The sequence below is a fragment of the Ctenocephalides felis genome, unplaced genomic scaffold (assembly GCF_003426905.1).
Source record: "Ctenocephalides felis isolate EL2017-DRISC unplaced genomic scaffold, ASM342690v1 CF-g0.4_SCAFFOLD_01886, whole genome shotgun sequence".
Classification (NCBI taxonomy): Eukaryota; Metazoa; Arthropoda; class Insecta; order Siphonaptera; family Pulicidae; genus Ctenocephalides; species Ctenocephalides felis.
In genome coordinates this window covers 57,957,032-57,978,400 of record NW_020538040.1, presented here as the reverse complement: position 1 = coordinate 57,978,400, position 21,369 = coordinate 57,957,032, and the positions used below count along the sequence as shown (strand labels likewise).

The window sequence follows — 21,369 nt, the reverse complement described above, 5'->3', positions numbered from 1 at the left end:
GGGTCAAAAAAGTTACGTTTACTACTTTACAAATGGTTTGTCAGACGTCCTGCAAAAGTTGAGTTACGTTGAAAATTTTGTGCTTTCTAATTCACCTCTCAAACAAATCAAAATCAGTGATTATTTTGATTATATAGTACGGATTTTTTTGTTCCATATGATACGCCTTCTCGCTTATGACACGGTATTGATAGGGTTCTTGAGAAATTGTGTTAAGTGAGTTTAAAGTGAGTTATGCTTTTGTTGTTAACAATGTGGGTGACTTTTGAATGTAAATAAATGCAAAAAATATTTGGAAATGATTTGAGCAAAAAGAGCCTATCGACTCCCTTTTAAATCGATTCTTCTAAAGATAGATTATGCATATATGTGTGCACAGGAAATTGGAATACGAGGTCCTATTGAATGGGAAGGAATATCTTGACCGAGCAGCCAATTTCGTGAACGGCGTACATGCTTACACGTACCAGCAATATACGTACAATCTCCATGTTGTCGCCAACAACAGATTCCTACTTATTAATAATGGTAATACGGTATATGATAATTTCAATATTAATATCGTGTAGAGCGCAAATTAAATGGCCCGCGGGTAAAACATTTCACCACCATCATTGCAAAAAGTGGTAAAGTTTAGAATTTTTTAACGATACTGTTTTAAAGTAAAAGGCAAAATAGACATTACCTGCCATCATTTTAGTTTTTACGACGTCTCTATCAGGAGATAAACAGCTTTCTATCAATATTTGAACAGAAGACGTTTTTTTCGTTGTTAGTCTCTTTGGCTTTGTGCACTGTTCTTTAGTTTTCAACACCAGGATATAATTTTTATGTATACCTCATTTATTTTTTATAAGAGTTATAAGTTAGATTTAATAGCTTGTTTTATAATACCTCGATAAAGCTGAACGTTCACCCTGACAAAGGTGTGAACAATAAAAATAGTAAATGACGAAAGATAACAAAAGCAATTTTGCAAGCGATAAGTTAGATAAATACTTATTCCATCTATGCTGATGATTCTTTCTGACGAAATACTAGATCAAAGTTATATGCAGTGTTAACGTTGTAAAAAATGTACCCGTGAAATTTATATTTTGCATTGGTTGAATAACGTAGCTATTTTTCTTGTTCATGTCTTATTTTTTAAATAAAAAATAAGATATTACCCTTGGTTGCCCCCTGGCAGGCCCCTTTTACCCCGCCTAATTAGTGTGAAAAACCAGATGCCAGATTGGAAAACAAAGAATAAACATTTCTACAATGATAAATTAGCTGGAAGTTTTACTGAATATAGTCAGATAGTTGTTTATTCGATGTTTTATTTATCGCGATAATATTGATTTGGTATTCACAATATAATTGCTAAAAGTCAAATTGGGCTTTTGTGTCCCGCCCTACCCTACGTTATTTCGAATATTATTGTAAACTAAAAAGAACTTTAGTTTGAACAAGTACCTAATAAAGTAGGTCAGATTGATATATTACTTGGATTATTGATATGTAACGTATGTTATTTCGAATGTAATTGTAATTCTGTTTGTCATAATCACAAAACTACATTAAAATCAAATTACTGAAATATTTGTTTGCCTCAGTTTTACATGAAAACTCGCAAAGTCCATCCGTCATATTTACGTGAGCGTTTTATAAAGTAATGAAAGTTTTTTTAAATCGCTTTTTTAACTAAAATGTTGTCACAAACTTGTAGAGTAAAACAAGTGTATAATCTGCAGTTTTGTTCTCCACTAGTGAAACATTTCTTACCATCGTAGTAGAGGAAAGAAAGTTCGTTTTATTTGCTTCTACTTATTTCTTGCTTTTTAACTTTTGCTCTGCCGAGCAAAGCACACAGACGCACTTTAGACGTGAATGCATGCCGCTTTGACAATTTCGAAAGCGTCCCCTCAAAAGAATTATGAAATATTTTATGCTACATAAGAATATGGGTACCTGCAACCTACCTACCCACTTACACTACCCAGTTATATTCTTTTTTCTCCTGCAGAATCTGCGGTAATAGGTTTTCATAAACGACATCTTACCAAAATAGGTAGGGGAGCTAGGGGCTTATTGTAACAGGGTTAAGTAGTAGCAGGCGTTTTTTAATAGGATCTTGTACGATATTAAAATATATTTTGTCTCGATTGGATATGTAAACCGTTCTGCATAATATTGTATTAGCTACTGTTCCAAAGGCCTAGTTTTTGGCATAGGCAGGTCTAGCCGTTTCGAAGATACGGGGCAAAAAGTGCCACAAACGGTAACTCCGTTTTTAAGAGAACGGAGTGTCCGATTGACTAATTTAAAAAACATTTTACTTGTATTGGCAAGATGAACAACTGATTAAATTTTCATGAAGGCAAGTCTAGCGGTTTCGGACATTTAGTGAAAAAAGTAAAAAAATGCCATTTGACGGTCAAAAATGATCATTAGACATATGCACATAAAATTATCAGATATTTTTATAGAGATTTTAACAATAAGTATAAATTTTGTTTACATTCCTATGGGTTTCGTACCAATGTTTATCCGCTAGACGGCGACGCGGCGCTTAAGCGCTTCGATATTTTGTCCCTATGCAGTTAAAGCAGTGTGATTGCTTTGAAAAAAGTTCAGAACTTTAAAATATTTCAAAATAAAGAAAACTTTTTTTTTCAAAAAGTCTTTTTTCCAAAAAAATTTTTTTATTCAAAAATGTATTAGTCCAGTCATTTGGTGCAAAAAAAGTCTGTTGCCGGTATAATACTCCGGGAATTCTGAAAATTAGTAATCTTATAGATTTCAAGGTGCTATTTTCGAAAATGAACTTTGCCACCTCAAATTTGAACGGCAAGTTGCCGCCATATTGGAAAAATGGCGTCAAAAAAGAGCTTTTTTAAAATATCTCCTTTCTGGCTCATTTTACGATAAAAGTATCTATAAACGAATTAAACTAGATAAAATTTACTACAATTCTTTAGAAAACCGTTATTTTGTAGAATTGATTGTTTGAGAGTACGGCCACCTCAAAGTCTTTGCTGCTCTCGCCGCAGTACCAAATCTCTCCACATATGACAGCGCTTTGAACTTGACCACATTCTCTCTAATAAATGAATATTTTCAATGTTAAATTAAGCGAATAAGATCTATAAATAAAATAATTGGTTTAACAAAATAAAAGATATTGAATAAATTATAGTAAGCTTTCTCTAGTTTAATTTTGTTTATAGCTACTTTGCTATTGAAGTGTTAAAAAATCAGCAAAAAACAGAAAAATATTTGAATTATTTTATTTCTAGATCTTATTCTTCTAATTTAACATTGAAACTTAATTTAACAAGTTGAAACAAAACTTTGGGGCTAGCTGTAATATGCAGTAAAGATATTGTCTGGTTTGTAGTGAAGCTTTTTTATATTCAAGTGAAGAGGATTGTGTAGAATGTACATATGTAGATTGCAAGATATGGGCACATATAAATTATGTTATAATTTTCACTATAGGTTCCCAAACTTGTTTGTGCCGTGGACCCCTTGCGATGTGTTTCCCTAACGTTTTGTTATGGACCCCCTATATTAAAGTGACCACACGGTTCAGTTTCACCGGAACAGTCGCGGATTTCCATCAAGTGGTCCGGGTTTTTAAAAAATCCATTTTCGGCCCGGATTGTGCCGCGTTCTCAAAAAGTATAGGTTTAAATCGAATCTTCGCAATGCTTGATACTAAAATTACAACTACCCATCAAATATCTGGAAACGATATATTTCACATCACTCAATAAATCCGATAACTAAGCAAAACCAAATTTTTTGGCAAATTTCTTTTTTTTATGCAATATAGTTTCTTGAAACCGATATAACGATTATAGCGAACTTCAACCTTTTCGAAACAATTTTTGGTACGATTTGTACTTTGCCACAAAATTCAGCTATCAAACTTGACACGCATTGTTACTATACTTTACCAAGATTGTGGCCAAAATTTAAAGTTGAAATATTCAATAGTTTCTGATATATGCGAGGTTAATGGGTGGCTGGCTCCGCGCTCAATACTATTTAAACAGATGGTATGTTCTCAAAAATGCGGTTTTCAATTTTGATGAAACTTGACACACGTTATTACTATACTTGAAAATATATTTATATTTATATTTATAAAATACATTTTGTATTCCATTAAATAATAATTATGTAATTAAAATTAATTTTATTTTATTATTCCAGGTATTGCGTAGAATTTGAAGTTATAAAAGCATCAAAAGCATGCCACAGAGAAACTGCTTACAGTGGACTTCAAGAAGGTAAAATAGTTTTTACATTTTAATTTTTGTTACGTCTAGTCAATCAGAATTATTTAAACGCTTTAAAATGGTAAGAAAACTTCATTCACAGGTAAATCACACGTGTGTTGAAAATACCTACAACGGAAATCATTTATTACTACATACATCACACATTAAGCCAAAAATTGTGAAGTTATTCAATTACCAAGCAACAACTAGTGGTGTATGGCATTGTGCCTTAAGGCAAATTGCTGGAACTTCCCGTACCAGTATTAAATATTCGAAAGAAAGAAATCAGTAATCATTAAATATTGATCAATGATTAATAACAATTGTTTTGAACATTTTTTAACAGATAATTATAATAACTATATATGTTATCGTTCATAAAATATACAGTAACGATCTTATCACTTGCGAAAGTTCGCATTAGCAAGAGGTACCAAATAAATCCGTCTGAGGATATATTTCTTACGATTAGAATAACGCATTTGGAATATATACATTTTACAATTTTGAAAAAAATAATTTTCTGAAAATTTTGAAATTAGCTTGAACCGTATAAGTAAACTTTAAAAATTAAAAAATCTTGGTACGGATCCCAACAAAATTGTAACAAAATTAGTACTCATTTTTAAAAACTTAATCAAATATCTGATAATTCGATGTGCATATACCTAATGGTCATTTTTGACCGCCAAATATTTTTTGTACTCTTTTCTCTGTATCTCCGAAACCGCTAGACCTGCCTTACCAAAAATTTCATCAATTCTTAATTCCGTCAATACTTGTATTGATGTTTTTTGAATCTTTAAAATCGGTTGATTCGTGCGCCCGAAATCGCGGACGAAAAATTGTGTTCAAACATACACACACACACATATATACACAAACATCCATTTTTTCTAAGGTATGCCAAAATGTTCATAAACCTTTCAAACGTAAAGTTATGAAAACAAAATTATTTTTGATTTTTTTGCGATTAACCCTCCGTCGGTCGGACCACCATTCGGGATATATGGGATAAATGAGTTTTTGGTGTCTTATGTATTAACGATTATATAAAAAAAATCAAGAAATATAAAAAAATCGTTGCTTTTTTTTGTTAATTTTTCTGTTTTAAATCAATGAAAAACAATATTTATTCTTTTTCGGCGCCTTTGATATGAATGTGTGCATTACTCATCCTATTTTCAGTGTTTGCGATTACCAATAAGTTTGGTAGGTTTTCAAAGAACTCTCGTCATGAAAATACTAACATGCATGTTAGAACACATAGCAAAGAATATAAACAACGCAGTCTGAATAGAAAATACCATGAAAAAAGACAAAATACTGGTTTACATATATCAAAAAGCGTATATTTCATACAAAATGTATGGGTGGTCTAGACAGACCTTTCCGACCGTTCGAATCGAGTTAATATCCTTATAATTATCCTTCTGTACTTTTTTTCGTCCTGATTTTTTTATTGATCGACAGCTAATGAAATTTTAGGAAAAGTCAAGAAATTTCAAGTCGAAAGGATTACTAGAAGTATTATTTTTTTTTTTAATTGAAGTCGAAAAAAGTCTGGCCAGACCACGCCGACCGACGGAGGGTTAATATAACTTATCCTACGGAAAGTTAATAATAACAAACAATTATACAAGCAAATGGTGTGACATAAACTTCTTAGAAAATACAGTACTGCTGCAATGAATCTAATACATTTGAATGTGAACATGTTACATTTTGCAATACAATATGAATATAGTAAGATATACGTAATAGAGTTAAGGAATTTCTCTTTATAAGTTTTTTTTAAATTTCTGATCTGCTGATAGTATACGTATGCCTCAATTAAAGTTGTCAATTCTTTGGATTCCTTAACATTTCAACTGATTGTGTCACTGATTCGTGGTCAAGTTTTATATCATGAGTAAATGTAAAAGTGACATACATCGTACATCCACACGTTGTGATTAATAAATGATAGACAGTAGTAAAAATGCAAGGGATTTCATTACTGTCTATAATTCAAAATCTAATTTCGGGTAATATCAATGATTTTTTAAACATTTTAAAAACGTGATTAATTAATTTGTAATATAATATCTAAATAAATTTGTGCTGCAAGTTCATTATTAACTTCCCGTAGGGCAAGTTATAGTAATCGCAAAAAATCGAAAACGAAAATTTTTATATATCTTTACGTTTCAAAACCTTTTGAACATTTTGATATACTTTAGAAAAAATGGATGTATGTGTGTATGCGTGTGTGTGCGCGCGTGTGTGCGTGTATGTGTGTGTGTTCGGATACAAATTTTCGTCGACGATTTCGGGAACACGGATGAAGCGATTTGAATAATTTAAAAAACATTCGATTGCTGTTGATAAGGAAACGTGCTGATTAGTTTTTGGCAAAGGCAGGTCCAGCCGTTCCGGAGATATGGTGCAAAGAGTGACAAAAACAGTAACTCAGTTTTTAAGAGAACGGGGCGTCGGATTTGAATAATTCAAAAAATATTTTACTTGTATTAACAAGATGAAAAACTGATCAAATTTTCATGAAGGCAGGTCTAGCGGTTTCGGAGATTTAGTAAAAAAAGTAAAAAAAATGCCATTTGGCAGTCAAAAATGATCATTAGACATATGCACATCTAATTATCAGATATTTTATAGAGATTTTAACAATAAGTGTGAATTTTGTTTACATTTCTATGGGTTCCGTACCAATGTATATCCGTTAGACGGCGACGCGGCGCTTACGCACTTCGATATTTTGTCCCTATGCAGTTAAAGCAGTACGATTGCTTTGAAAAAATGTTCTGAATTTCCAAAATATTTCAAAATAAATTTTTCTTCAAAAATTCTTTACAATATAAGTTACAATATAAAGATATATAAAGTTGTCTGTATCTCTAAACAGCTTATTCCGTAAACTAAGGGCTTTTCACACTACCCATGCTAATCGAGTATATGTGGATCGAGTTTTTGTGACTAATTAGGGAACCATTAGCGTTTCGCAATTAATAATTTGCTGTCGTTTTCGAAAAGTCACACCGAATAACTAGGCTTTGTCTAGTTTAAATATTTACAAATGTAACTGGCGTCAGCACGTTGCTCGATTCTGTATATAGGAGCAGATCCGCCTATAAGAGAAACTCAAACAATAGGTTGCAAGATTAAAGATCCGTTCGTCGGCAGAGGGCTGAAATACACGACGAGAATATCAAATCCCGCATTCGCACAACTTAAATAATTTTATTAAGTAAAGGAACAATTTAAATTCAAATTAGGCGGCTCGGAGAGCGTTCGATAAACGAAACATGTATGAAGCATTCGAATATTTTTATCAGTGATCGAGAATATAGCAGGAAACTCGAAACTATACCCCAGGAGCTTTGATACAGAAGGATGTGGGATGTTTAAAGTTCACTTAAATAGTTCGAACAAATATCCTGAAAAATGACAGTTACGACCGTGTGGATCTTGTATGCGTTTAAAAATTTTCCAAATTCGATTTTTTTCAAAAATTTCAAAATTTTCAAAAAGGTCGATTTTTTCAAATATTTCAAAAATATTATTTTGTCAATGTTCTTTAGAAATTTAAGGTTTTTAAAAATTTTAAATTGCGGTATGGAAAATTCTAGCAATTTGTCTAAAAAAACTCGATGCCCTGCACCACTAGTTATCATTATTGTTACATAAAAAGGGACCGTGTTTCTAACTATAAGCCAATCGATATTAGAGCTGCATTTATTATTAACTTCCCGTAGGGCAAGTTATAGTAATCGCAAAAAAATCAAAAATGAAAATTTTTATATATCTTTACGTTTCAAAGGTTTCTGAATATTTTGGCATACCTTAGAAAAAATGGATGTATGTGTGTGTGTGTGTGTATGTATGTATGTATGTATGTATGTATGTATGTATGTATGTATGTATGTATGTATGTATGTACGCATGTACGTGTGTGTATGTATGTGCGGATACAAATTTTCGTCGACGATTTCGGGAGCACGGATCAACCGATTTGAATAATTCAAAAAACATTCGATTTGTATTGATAAGGAGACGTGCTGATTAGTTTTTGGCGAAGGCAGGTCTAGCCGTTCCGAAGATACGGGGCAAAAAGTGCCGAAAACGGTAACTCAATTTTTAAGAGAACGGAGCGTCCGATTTGAATAATTCAAAAAACATTTCACTTGTATTGACAAGATGAAGAATCGATAAAATTTTTATGAAGGTAGGTCTAGCGGTTTCGGAGATATGGAAGAAAAAGTAAAAAATAAGCCATTTGGCGGTCAAAAATGATCATTAGACATATGCACATCAAATTATCAGATATTTTATAGAGATTTTAACAATAAGTATACATTTTGTTAACATTCCTATGGGTTCCGTATCAGTGCTTATGCGTTAGACAGCGACGCGGCGCTTACGCGCTTTATATTTTGTCCCTATGCAGTTAAAGCAGTACGATTGCTTTGAAAAAAAAAAGTTCAGAATAATATGTCAAAATAAAGAAAAAAATTTTTTTTTTCAAAAAAAAAAAAAAATTAAAAAAAAAAATTTTTTTTTAAAAAAATAATTTTTTGTCCAATTTATAGTTTCTCAAAAATCTTATTTTTTCAAAGTAAATTTTTTTCAAAAATGTTAATTGTTTTTAAAAAAATAATAATTTTTGGTACGTAAAGTTCCAGCAATTTGCCTTAAGGCACGATGCCTTAATTGCCTTAAGACAGAATTCCACTTACAGCTAGTTATTATTATTATTAAGAGCAATCAGATATTAATAGTATTATAAACTTGTTACAACTCTTTAATAACGTATTTTTTTAGAAAGCAACCCAACAGTTGATCTATCTGTATTTTTGATGAATGATGTAGTATATTATTAGAAAAATTCTAATATTGATAGATTTTTATTGGATGTAGCAATGTCGCCGTGGGAGGTCTATTTTTACTTAGAAACATATTGATATCAATACTTTTAATTGAAAAGCGATGTTATTACTGCTTGACATCAGAATGTCTAAAGCAATTATCGAATCTTGGTCTTTTGATTGAAATTCCATATAGCTTTACCCTCTAAGTCACTAAAGAGCTTTACATAGTGTTACATTAATGTATTATTCTAACATTTATAACCATTTAACATAACCAAATTTCCCAAGCTGTTGACGAAGAATACTCTGAATCGGTTCATAAATGTGTTACGATTCTATTTTGATTGATATAAAAAAGTTTTCGCCGTCGTTATTTTCCTTCTCGGTATCGTTACCGCAAGGTATATATTTTTATTTTTACAGGCTCATATTTTTGTTTTCGTCAGTTCGATTGTTTTGTGCGTTGCCGAAACTAAGTCCACGGGGGTGGCGTATTGTCATTTTATTGGAAAATGGTATATTGTGTACTACGTGCATTCGCAATTCGCATGCTCTGTTGAGATTTGTAGACGAAAAATGAATAAAATATGAGACATTGCGTATCGGATATGGGTTCTTTAAATTATGTATACATTTGTAGAATATCTGAGATTACAGAAAAGTTTTGCGAACCCCGTAACCGATTGTTTTTATTAGTATTATGTATTGTATGCCTATAATATAATGCTAAAAACTGAAAACAGATCGAGTCATTATAAACAATCTTCCACTTTTATAAACAAACTAGTCTTGAGTGACATTCTGTCTTAAAGCAAGTTGCATAAACATCCCGACGTGTTTATATAATCGACTTAATTAAGAATAATTGAGATTTCGATCAACCTTTCAAATTTATTCAAAAAACAAATTTTTGCTTTTCACTAAAAACTACTCCATTCGATTTCCAATTGACATTTTTTTTAAAAAAAACTTGTAATATTCTTAATTATATTACCAATTAAATTTAATTAACACATTTCATTCAATCAATCAAAGCTAGTCTTTATCGTGTTTCAAAAAGTGGCTTTTACATTTCGAAATGGCTTTTACATTTCGAAATGGCTTTCCTCAAAAAGGTGCAGAAATTTTTAAGAAAATGTCGATGAAATGTCAAATTTTGGCTCAAAAAAATCTATAATAAATAAAAATAAATAAGATAGTAATCAAAATGGATTTTAATAAAATTGCTATAAAACGCAAAAAACTAACTAACTTTCGAAGGCCGATCTACCCATGTCCATGGTTCACCCCCTGGGACCACCCCTTAGAGGTTCTCCATACAAAAATTGTATTATTTTTGGTTCTTCAACATGACAAAAATCAGCGATTTATTTTCATTATAAAATTTATTTAATCATAACATACGTCGTATGTCGTCGTATACGTCGTCGTCGTAATGTCGTCGCCATACAGCCTCTAGGAAAAATTGCAACAAAAAATGTTAATATTTTTTTTTGTGAAAAAGGTTTTTGTGTGTGTATGAATTAATATCCGAAAAAATGGTTTAAAAAAACATTTTTTGTTGAGTAAAATAAACGATGATTTTTTGCAATTTTTGTATGGGAGACCTCTAAGGGGAGGTCCCAGGGGGTGAACGATTGGAATGGGTGGATCGGCTTTTCGAAGTTAGTGGGGGTCGGTCACACATTTGGACGCGATTGGTGCATTCATTGTGGGCCAAAACGGAATTTTTGAAAATTGAACCCCTACCTTATTTGAGTCAATGGTTGGACATCAGAATTTATTTTAGAGCTTTTAAATCGACCCGCCCTAATATATATATATATATATATATATATATATATATATATATATTTCATAGGCTTGAAACGAATATCTTCAGTAAAATTAACGCGAAAGCGCTTTAGTTTACTGCAGCTGATTGCATGTGATTGGATATGTATTAAATTTAGGTAATTTTATATTAAATGCAATATAATCAAACATAATATATTTATATATATATATATATATATTAAATATGATTGGTTACGTATCAAAATTGATTAATTATAATGAGATTCACTCGTACATTATATGTATATAGGCGTATCACACACTCCGTGAAGCAAACGTGAAATTGTTATTAAATTTATCATCACTTCATTATACGTAAACACATAATTTCTGTAATATCGAAGCCACACATGAAATGGATTATTAATCTTACTATCGAAGCGTAAAGCAGTCTAAAGTAATTATAATATAGCATGCCTTATAATAACACATAAGCAATAACTTAATACATTAAGATATGTTTCCATGAACTTCGATATTATCAATCGAAAAAAAAGGATTAAAACTGAATTATATATAGTGTTCTGTAAATTAACGAAAAGTTGGTAAAGTATAAGTTTGGCTTCAGATTTGAAAAATTGTTATAGATATTATTTAATGCAAGAGATTCATGGGTTGAGATAGCGAAATTTATGACAAACTATAGATTTCTACACGACGTAGTAGTTAGAGTTATGGATTTTGGATTAGAGATTTCAGTTCCATATCCAGTTTGGACAATCCGATGTTAAGCAGTGGTAATATCGGTTTACATTTGTAAATATAGACAACAATATGTTCCAAAAAATTGCTTTTACCTGGCATTGCTGTATCAATAAAAAAATTATCAGTATTACAAAAATTGTAATAATAAATTTATGACAGAGATATCTAATAATTTGATGTGCATATGTCTAGTGAAGAAGCTGCCCGAAGATAATATGGTGGAACCTTAGAACTACCACAACCTTATATGAACAGAATAGTAGAATCACTTATTGAAGTGATTCTCTAAATATGATTGTAATATTGATCCGATAAATTTATATGTATGTTTGAAAGTGTGTGTGTATGTGTGTGAGTGAATGGCGTAAGCCAAATAGCTCATAGAATAGTCATGTATTCTGATTGCTATTAAAAATAAAAATTAAAATTATATATATATATATGTTTTAATGATCATTTTTAATCGCCAAATGGCGAATTCCATTCGCAAAAATTTAAACGGTACTTCAATATTTTTTGAATTTGAAAGAACCAAAATTTGAATTACCATTTTTGGCTCTTTTTGCCCCTTATCTTTGAAATGGCTAGATCTGCCTTTGCTAAAAACTAATCAGCACGTATCTTTATCAATACGAATCGAATGTTTTTTTGATTTATTATAATCGGTTGGTCCGTGTTCCCCAAAATCGTCGGCGAAAATTTGTATCCACACAAACACATTTTTTAAGGTGTGCCAAAATGTTCAGAAATCTCGGAAACGTAGAGATATATAAAAATTTTCATTTTCGATTTTTTTACGATTTCTATAACCTACCCTGCGGGAAGTTAAAAACAAATGTTATCAACATTGAAGTTATATGAATTTATATTTTGCATGAATTGGTGAAACAGATATTTTCTGAAATAATTTTGTATCATATACAAAAAATTAACTGCAGTCAGGTTCTACTACATATCTTTTATTTTAAGCTTCTAAATTAGTTAATCATTTTCAGTGGAATCTGTAAAATTCTGATTCCTCAGTATCATGGGTGCGCAGCCTTATTTTGAAATCGGATTTAGTTCCTTGCCATGTTAACAGATTGGATGAAGCTCTGATGTCTTTATCATTTTCAAGTTTTAATACGATGCGATCTCATAATCATGAAAGTTTATTACGGGTGGATTACAGACGCAATATTTTAATGAACGTCTGGAGATAGTAAAAGTATGAATGGCTTCAGATTATAGTGTACCGACATTATCGGATTCGGTTAGATATTTTATAGTAGTAATTTATACTGGTAATTCGATAATCATTGGACTTCGAGTGCAACTTACTCGTAATTGTTTGCCCATCCGTTTGCAGTTTGGTTTTCCGTCCATCCATCATCTATTATAATTACTATTTTAATTTCTAATTATTCACGACATACCATAAATTGACATTTATGGGCTTAAATTTTAAAATTTGAATTACTTCAATTACATTTTTCTTTAATATTATGATATGATTAATAAATGAGTATATGTTATTTGTTTATGCATATCTACATTCCCAATTAATTAGTTAATACTATTTTAAAATCAGTTATTCTTATTTGAAGTCATAAAATTTGTTCATATAAAGATATAATCCTAGACAATATTCGAATACCCCGTGTTCATATAGAAGTTTCTCTTTCCCGATTTTTACGTTCAGAATATTTAAAGGATCCTCCGCTCGACGTGATGGCGCTGCTTTTGCCATTCAAATTATTGGCGCAAAATTTGAAATGAAAATTAATGAATTTTAGTACACGGGTATTTGAAACTAAATTTGGTATTACAATCGTATTATGTTTTGTAATAATACATATAATAACAAATATACTGGATAATATTATATTATAATAAATATACAATCGAATCGAAATATAAATCAATAAATACACTGCCGGTTTATATATAATAGATATCACATCTAATCTACTGGAATAAGTTATACACTTTTTTTTACTTATTAATATAAACATTTAGTAAAATTTAGTGAATAATGCATTATAGTGTTAGTTCGTTACATCGTCTGTCATTCTTAACTCTCATTAACTAATAATCATCCCGTGAAAAAATTGACATTCTTAAGCAATTCATTTTCTCCCAAGTTATTAGATCCGTATTCAGATCCGTATGAAGTGGTAATCCAATTATAAACAATTGGCAGATTTCTATTTGTGTAATATGTCTTTCTTGAAGAAGCTTATACTTGATTTCTAACATAATTTTCTAGAACTGGCTTCTTTCCTTAAAGTGTAATATGATTATATAATGTGTCAATGCACTACGTAGTAATTATGTCCTCCATATGAATTTGAAGCTGTTTTATTCAAATTGTCAAAGGGCTATGCATTTGAGATCAATTCCTAATGAAATCTTTATTAACAAATATAAAAACACAAACGAACAAGAATCGCCATTTTGTAAACTGACACAAAAATACGTATAAAATAGTTTCTAGTAACCAACATTTAAACATTTGAAAATACTTTTTCATCGGCTCACTAGCGCCAAATCTGCGACTACAAATGGACCCCTAAGTATTCCTTCTGAACGAGGATTTTGTTCTAAGATAATAGGCACTGGATATAATAGCCTGATTTCAATGACGTTTCATTATTTTCATAAACTCAATGACATATTCGCATTCAGTTTAATGTAACTGCATACTTTAACTTTTCCCCCTGACCACTAAACCTACAACGGCTACAGCGGCATATGGAAGTGATTTTGAACCTACAATTGTAGAAGCACATTGGTTTACAGCACATATAACGGAGATGAGAGTTACTCTAGAGGTGATTTAGCTTAACGAGATCCACTCCACTAAGTTAAATTTTAATAATGAAGGAGGACATACCGATCGGTATCCGAGCGATACACAAAATATATGAATTATGTTGTTCCACTATGATAATTCGCAAGAAACTATGGTACAGATGCAGTATATTAATACTGACATATTTAAGTTACGCCTCTTACCATGTGACACGTAAACCAATATCAGTTGTGAAGAATGTGCTGCACAGAAACTGTTCGAACGTCATGCCAGGCATTGGTATCACACCTGATCAGGTTGCTAATGATTCCCACTGGTGCGAGTGGGCCCCTTTCGAAGCTGACAACAGTAAAGCACTGTTTGGAGTACTGGATTCATCTTTTTCGTTTTTCTACGCATTCGCAATGTTTTTCTCGGGCTTAGTTGCAGAAAGATTTTCCTTAAGGTATTTTCTGTCCTTTGGAATGATTATTACGGGGATCTTCTGTTATTTGTTTGGATTAGCACGAACGCTTAAGATACATTATTTGTGGTACTTCATAGTTGTGCAGGTTTTTGCAGGAATAGCACAATCTACAGGGTTTCCAAGTGTTGTTGCCGCAGTAGGACGTTGGTGTGATAAAAACAAACGTGGAATTATCTTTGGTATTTGGAATTCCCATGCGCCTGTTGGTAATATTTTGGGCACATTAATAGCAGCTCGCTTCATTGAAGGCGATTGGTCTTTATCATTTATAATACCTGGTGCCATGCTGCTCTGGTCGGCTTTTTAATTTTTTTATTTCTGGTAGACGATCCGACAAGCGTTAACATAGAAATCGATCAGAAGAATGTGTATCAGAAATTGGACAATGATTCAGTAGACGCTGAAAGCAATAGTGATTCTGATAACAGCGATTGTAAATGGCGTCAGGAGGAGTGTCCAATGTTGAAAGAGGATGAAACAGATGAGTCTGCAAGAGTAGGTAACACTGATGAGAAAGCTGTTGAGTTTTTGGGAGCACTTGCTATTCCCGGTGTTCTTGAATACTCACTCAGTCTGTTTTGCTCAAAACTAGTGAGCTACACGTTCTCATACTGGCTTCCATATTACATCCAAAGTTCAACCACCATGGGAGCAAAGAAAAGTGCTGATTTATCTACTTTGTTTGACGTTGGAGGTATTGCTGGTTCTATTCTGGCAGGAATTATCTCCGACCTATCAGGTCGATCTGCATTGACTTGCGGCTGTATGCTGATGTTTGCAATGCCCGCTATGCTTATCTATGAACGCTGGGGCGCTATGAATATGACAATGAATATGGGAATGCTACTACTGGCCGGCGCTCTTGTGAACGGACCTTGTGCACTAATTGCAACATCAGTCAGTGCTGAACTAGGTTCTAAAACCAACGGAGATTCTCGTGCTTTGGCCACCGTTACTGCAATCATCGGTGGAACAGGGTCCTTGGGTGCAGCCGTTGGGCCTCTTGTGGCTGGTGTCGTTAGTCAAGGAGGCTGGGAGCGTGTTTTTTACGTGCTGATGATGGCCGATGTTCTAGCTCTATTGATGCTAACACGATTGATAATAAGAGAAGGCAAGAAAGAAAAATGAAGATAAAGGTCACATGTGTATTTTTAATTTATTATATTAGGAGCAATTTTGTTTAAAAAATTTTCGTTATAAATTATATTTCATAATAAATAAAAACAATAAATTTATTTTATTGTTTTAAGAGTTCTTTCATACAAAGTTTTATCTTTGTTTATTTTTTAATGAAATTATTTTTTTAGGTTTATATATCTAATAACTAAGCCGAAAGTTTTGTGATGAACTAAGATATTAATATGCATGTATAAAACTGAATGAATTAAAAAATTAATAAAAACTAGTGATGCATCGCAAATTGAACTAAAACTTCTCGTACTGTAATATAAAATTTTTAAAAGCTTTCAAATTTAATATTTAAGGTGACGTCTATTAATTATAAGATCGTTTTTTTAAGCATTTTTGGACCCCCCTCCCCCACCATACATCAAGTGTATTTTTTGTTACGAGAACAAATTGTAAAATTTTTGCTTTTTTTTAAATGTTTAGATTTTTTTTAAAAAAAGGGTAAAAAATAAATACATGACATGTATTTTATTATACCCCCCTTCCCCTTTACCTCACGTGATTAATTTATTTATTAATTTTGATATTTAAAAAAAACTTTTTGAAAATTTTGAAATTGCTTGATATTCTGAAACTAATTCAAGTGGTTCGGACCATTTGTTTTGAAAACATTTGTTTGAACTAAATAAACATTAAAACTTAAACATTATGAAAATGATACGGAACCCATAGAAAAGGAAAAAATATTGTATTTATTGTAATTGATGATTTGATGTGCATATGTCTAATGATCATTTTGGACCGCCAATAGCATTTTTTTGAACTTTGTTTTTGGATCCCAAAAATTTAATTATGTCTTCATTTCTTCAATACAAGTAAATGTTCTAGTTTTGCACTGCCGTCCCGTATTTTGCAAACGGCTGGACCTGCTTTTACCGAAAACTAAACAGCATGTCTCCCCATCGAATAGGAATCGAATGTTTTTTTAATCATTGAAATGGGTTGATCCGTGCTCTCTAAATCGTCGACAAGAAAGTGTATCCATACATACATACAGGTACACGCATACACACACATACATACACACATTCTTTTTTTTTCTAGGGTATGTCAAATAATAATATCTAGTATTCAGAGTAACGCGTTATCAGAGGGGTGACAGTATATTAAAAATTGGGATGATCGAGTAATTTTGCTTAAGACATATACAACCCGATAGTACAAATAAAATTGTAATTGTATTGAATTCTATCAAATCACATTAATTATTTACCAGTTGCATTTAATTTTCAGGTGAGCGTGTGCTCGTCCGCTGCGAAGCCGAAGCTTTGCACCGATCTCTGGGGGTCCGATGCGAGGGCCACGGCGCCCCTGGCAGGGCGACGAGATTCGCCGCTTTGGCCACACCGTCCTGTCGCGGCAAATGGTTACGTCTAACGCCATCCGATGTCCCGCCGAGTGACTCCTGCCTCAGGCAGCAAGAAACCGATTCTAGAGCACAATTCATATTTGTTTGAAGGAATTAGCATTAAAAGAATGTTCTAATATGACACTTCCATATACATGTCAATAAACTAACAGCGAATATAAAAGGTAATATACATATCGATCCACAAGCCGAGCTTGATTTTATATTGATGATATATATTGAATATATGTAACGGGTAAACTAGACATAACTCATGTTCATGTAGTTTGAATCGATTATTTATGTATTTATACACAAAGTAGAGCGGGGTAAAAAGGTCCACCACCAATATCTCAAAAACTAAAGTTTTTGCAATTATTTAACAAGAATATTTGAAAGTAGAGAAAAAATATTGCCTCAAATCTGTCGACTTCGCTATCACGAGATAAACTGCCACATTGGAAAGAAAGTCTTTTTTTCCTTGTTAGTCCTTCTGTTTTGAACACAGTTGTTTAGTTTACGATAACTGAACACAATGTTCAAGTATACTTCATTTGATTGATTTATAATATGCATTGTTTTTTTTTAAGTTAGATTCAATAGTTTTATTTTTATAACCTCTAGAACAGCTTACATATGGTTGAGGTAAAAAGGACCACCTAAACCTTCATACTGGCGAGGTGTAAACAATAAGAAACTAGTAAAAAATATATAACAGATATTTTACAAAAAAAAAATAAATTAATAGTTATTCCAACTCTAATGATTAATTCTTCTTACAAAGTTATATATGAAGGTTGTATCCAGAGCGAACTTTATAAAAAATGTTACCATAAAATATGTATTTCAAGCGAAAGTTGTATTCACTTCATTTGTAATGATTGTATTTCAAGAAACAATGAACTGATTATGATAAATTAAACAAAAATGCCTAACCAAAGCAAAATTTATTGTAGTAGTAAAAGTTGAAAAAATGGTTTGTTTATTATGTTTAAATATACATATTTACGATTTGGATTCTTAATTTTGTTTTTAACCTAACACAGTTAATTAAAACTGCATGGTATTGATGAAATACCGTTACTATTATTCCATAAAACCTCTGTTAAATTGAATATAAAATGGTGGATCTTTTGCCTTTCGCTTATGACGCAAGAAGGACCACGTGACAAAATAGTGAAATAATCATAATTTTACAATGATGGAAATTTTACTGAACTCAGATAGATTATTTGTTTGATATGTTTTATTTGTTTCCATGTTAGTTAGTTTGGTTTTCGCAGTATAATTGCTAAAAGTCAAATTGGAACTTGTTGCCCTATTTCTACCTATATATATATATATATATATATATATATATATATATATATATATATATATATATATATATGTGTGTGTGTGTGTGTGTGTGTGTGTGTGTTTTGACGACACCACATTTTAATTGAACATAAAATTTAATAAAATGCTGCATATTAATATTTCGAACTACAAAATATTTTTTCATTGGATGTACAAAACAGTTTCACCATTAGCAACATACAAATTAACAATTAGCAAGCCGAATTTGGTGTTTTGATTACGTTCAAGAGTTCAAAGCCAGTAAAAGTTGCTCTAATCTTTATCAGATAACAATCAAGAATAGGAATATGGGAACACTATTTTTGCTCACCTGCGTTTTACTGAAGTATATCAAATCGCTCTAGTTTTTGACACATGTATGGAATTGTCAGGGCTGTATCCAACGAGAACAATGAGAGGCTGAGGTAAGAATTGCGTGTGTGCGATTGTTTTTACTATTTCACGACGTGCAATGGATATCGGCAATTTGACAGCGATTTAATTGGAAATGCAAATCAGTAATGATTCCACTTAAATATAATAAACATTAATTATATTGAATTATTGTTAAAATAATAATATATTCTTGCATAACGTAACGTATGACATTTGATTTTGGTATATCTATTGTATTTTTCAACGTTCGCTAAAATTCGCGTATTTTCAATTAAATATATTTTCTATTATATTAGAAGAATGGAAAAAAGCTCGCTTATTTCTGATTAAATCGCTATATAATATAACAATTCTTAATTAGTTTAATGATTAATTATTAATATATATTATTATAATTATACTGTTACATATTGACTGAAATTATCTGAAAGCTTAATATTTTTGAACAAATTTGTCTTTGTTGTGCCTAGTTGTATTGCGCATGTAGAGTTATAAAGCAAAATAACCATTTTCATAATTATTTATTATAAATTAACTTTTTTCTGAAGTTTGTCATATAACTGGGCACAAAGATTATTTTTAAATTATTGTTAAATTCATGTCAACTACTATTAATACGAACAAAAAAATATTTTTTAAAAATTATAGGAAAGTAGATAGATAAAGTCCATTAGAAGGCTATGAGCTTTTCAATCATTAGCATTATAGCTAATATAATTAAATGTTTAATTTTAAATTTTGGTTGACATCATTCAAATTTCATAGACAATAAAATGAAGTTTAATTAGAATTTGTTTATAGTAAGAAATAATTTCATAACATTTTTTTTATTACTAATTATTTTTATAATAGTTTACTAACCATATTATTATTATTACTATTAGCTTTTCAAATAATTAATGTAAATTATTGTAAAACAATTATTAATTAAGTCCGAAAATATAATAAATATATTATGGAGAAAAATCATGAAAATACATTTTTTCAACGTGTAAATAGCAATAGTAACTAATTATGGAAAACTTTGAATACATTATTTCGATATAAGATTTGACATATCTATTATATAATTGTTAGTTCAATCAGCTATTTAATACTTTGGTAAAATTTATTTTTAAATATTACATTTATTGAATTATAATGTATTATATTGTTACCGTTAGTTCTTCATTTAAAATTATGATAATATTCTTTGTGCCATATTTATTCTCCAAAATGAGGAAGTTGACACAAGTCAACAAATGTTTTTTCATGTAAAAATGCTCTCCTTGAAACACTAACCGAGTATTGCTCTTTATTATTAATGAATAAAATGTATTTTGTTTACGTAAGCAATACCATGATAATAGGACATAGACCATTTTTAAGAATAACGATTTAATCAAGTATATTGAAAATATATATATGTATAATGAATATGAATATATTAACAATCTTTTAAAATAATCTTTTTTTTCTTAAACTCTTTATTTTTGGCCGTAGCAAAATTTATTAATAAAAATTGACTTTAATGAAGAAGCCTAACTTATAAATTATGTGAGCGAACTTTTTGATGTACAACGTATTAGTTACTTTAAATATAATGCAATGCATTTGCGAAAGATCAAAACTATCCCACGATATTAAAGCTTCATTTTTTTAATACCTCAATTTCAATCTAATGTAATGCTATCTATATTAAACAAGTCGCACGTAAAAAACGCTGATTTTAAATGCAAACAGTTCTAGAAAAGTTAATTGCACAGGATAACCATTATTATTGTGATTTAGCATGAAATGAAGAAGTTACTTTTTGACTTGAAAATGATTCATTGAGTTTCAATCTTCAATTTTTAGACAGTAGAAAATGAATCTTCTTTGTTAAGCTCATACTTAATCAAATCTTAATTGAACTATTACCAATAACTCCAATAATATAACAAATTGAATAACAAAGAATCACTAGAATAATGACCGACTTCTTCGCATGCCAATCAGTAAACATCATGAGCATATAAAATCGATTAGAAGATGTATTAGAAACCATTCTTAGTTTTCAAAATAACCAGATATAATAGTTGTTTATTTTATGTAAAATTAAATATACACAGCGTGCAGAAAATATTATAAAGACTGCACAAAAATAATTTTGCGTTAACCATTGTACCATTAATATGTAATTT

At 30.9% G+C, this 21,369-nt stretch overlaps 1 protein-coding gene across 2 annotated transcripts in view; it reads left to right on the top strand.

The window, feature by feature from the left end:
- LOC113376636 overlaps window positions 1-19,297 on the top strand; it is a 148,919-nt gene extending 129,622 nt beyond the window's left edge. Inside the window, exons 3-5 of one of the 2 annotated variants that reach the window (XR_003367050.1) lie at window positions 4,204-4,280; window positions 17,359-17,658; window positions 19,099-19,297. Coding sequence is in view for 1 of the 2 variants with exons in the window: in XM_026616631.1 (XP_026472416.1) it covers window positions 4,204-4,280; window positions 17,359-17,582 (301 nt within the window). In the remaining variant the exon portion in view is untranslated. Of the gene's footprint in view, window positions 1-4,203; window positions 4,281-17,358; window positions 18,278-19,098 lie in introns of those variants that run through there. The other variant, XM_026616631.1, reaches the window with a different exon arrangement.
- The last annotated feature ends 2,072 nt before the right edge of the window (window positions 19,298-21,369 follow it).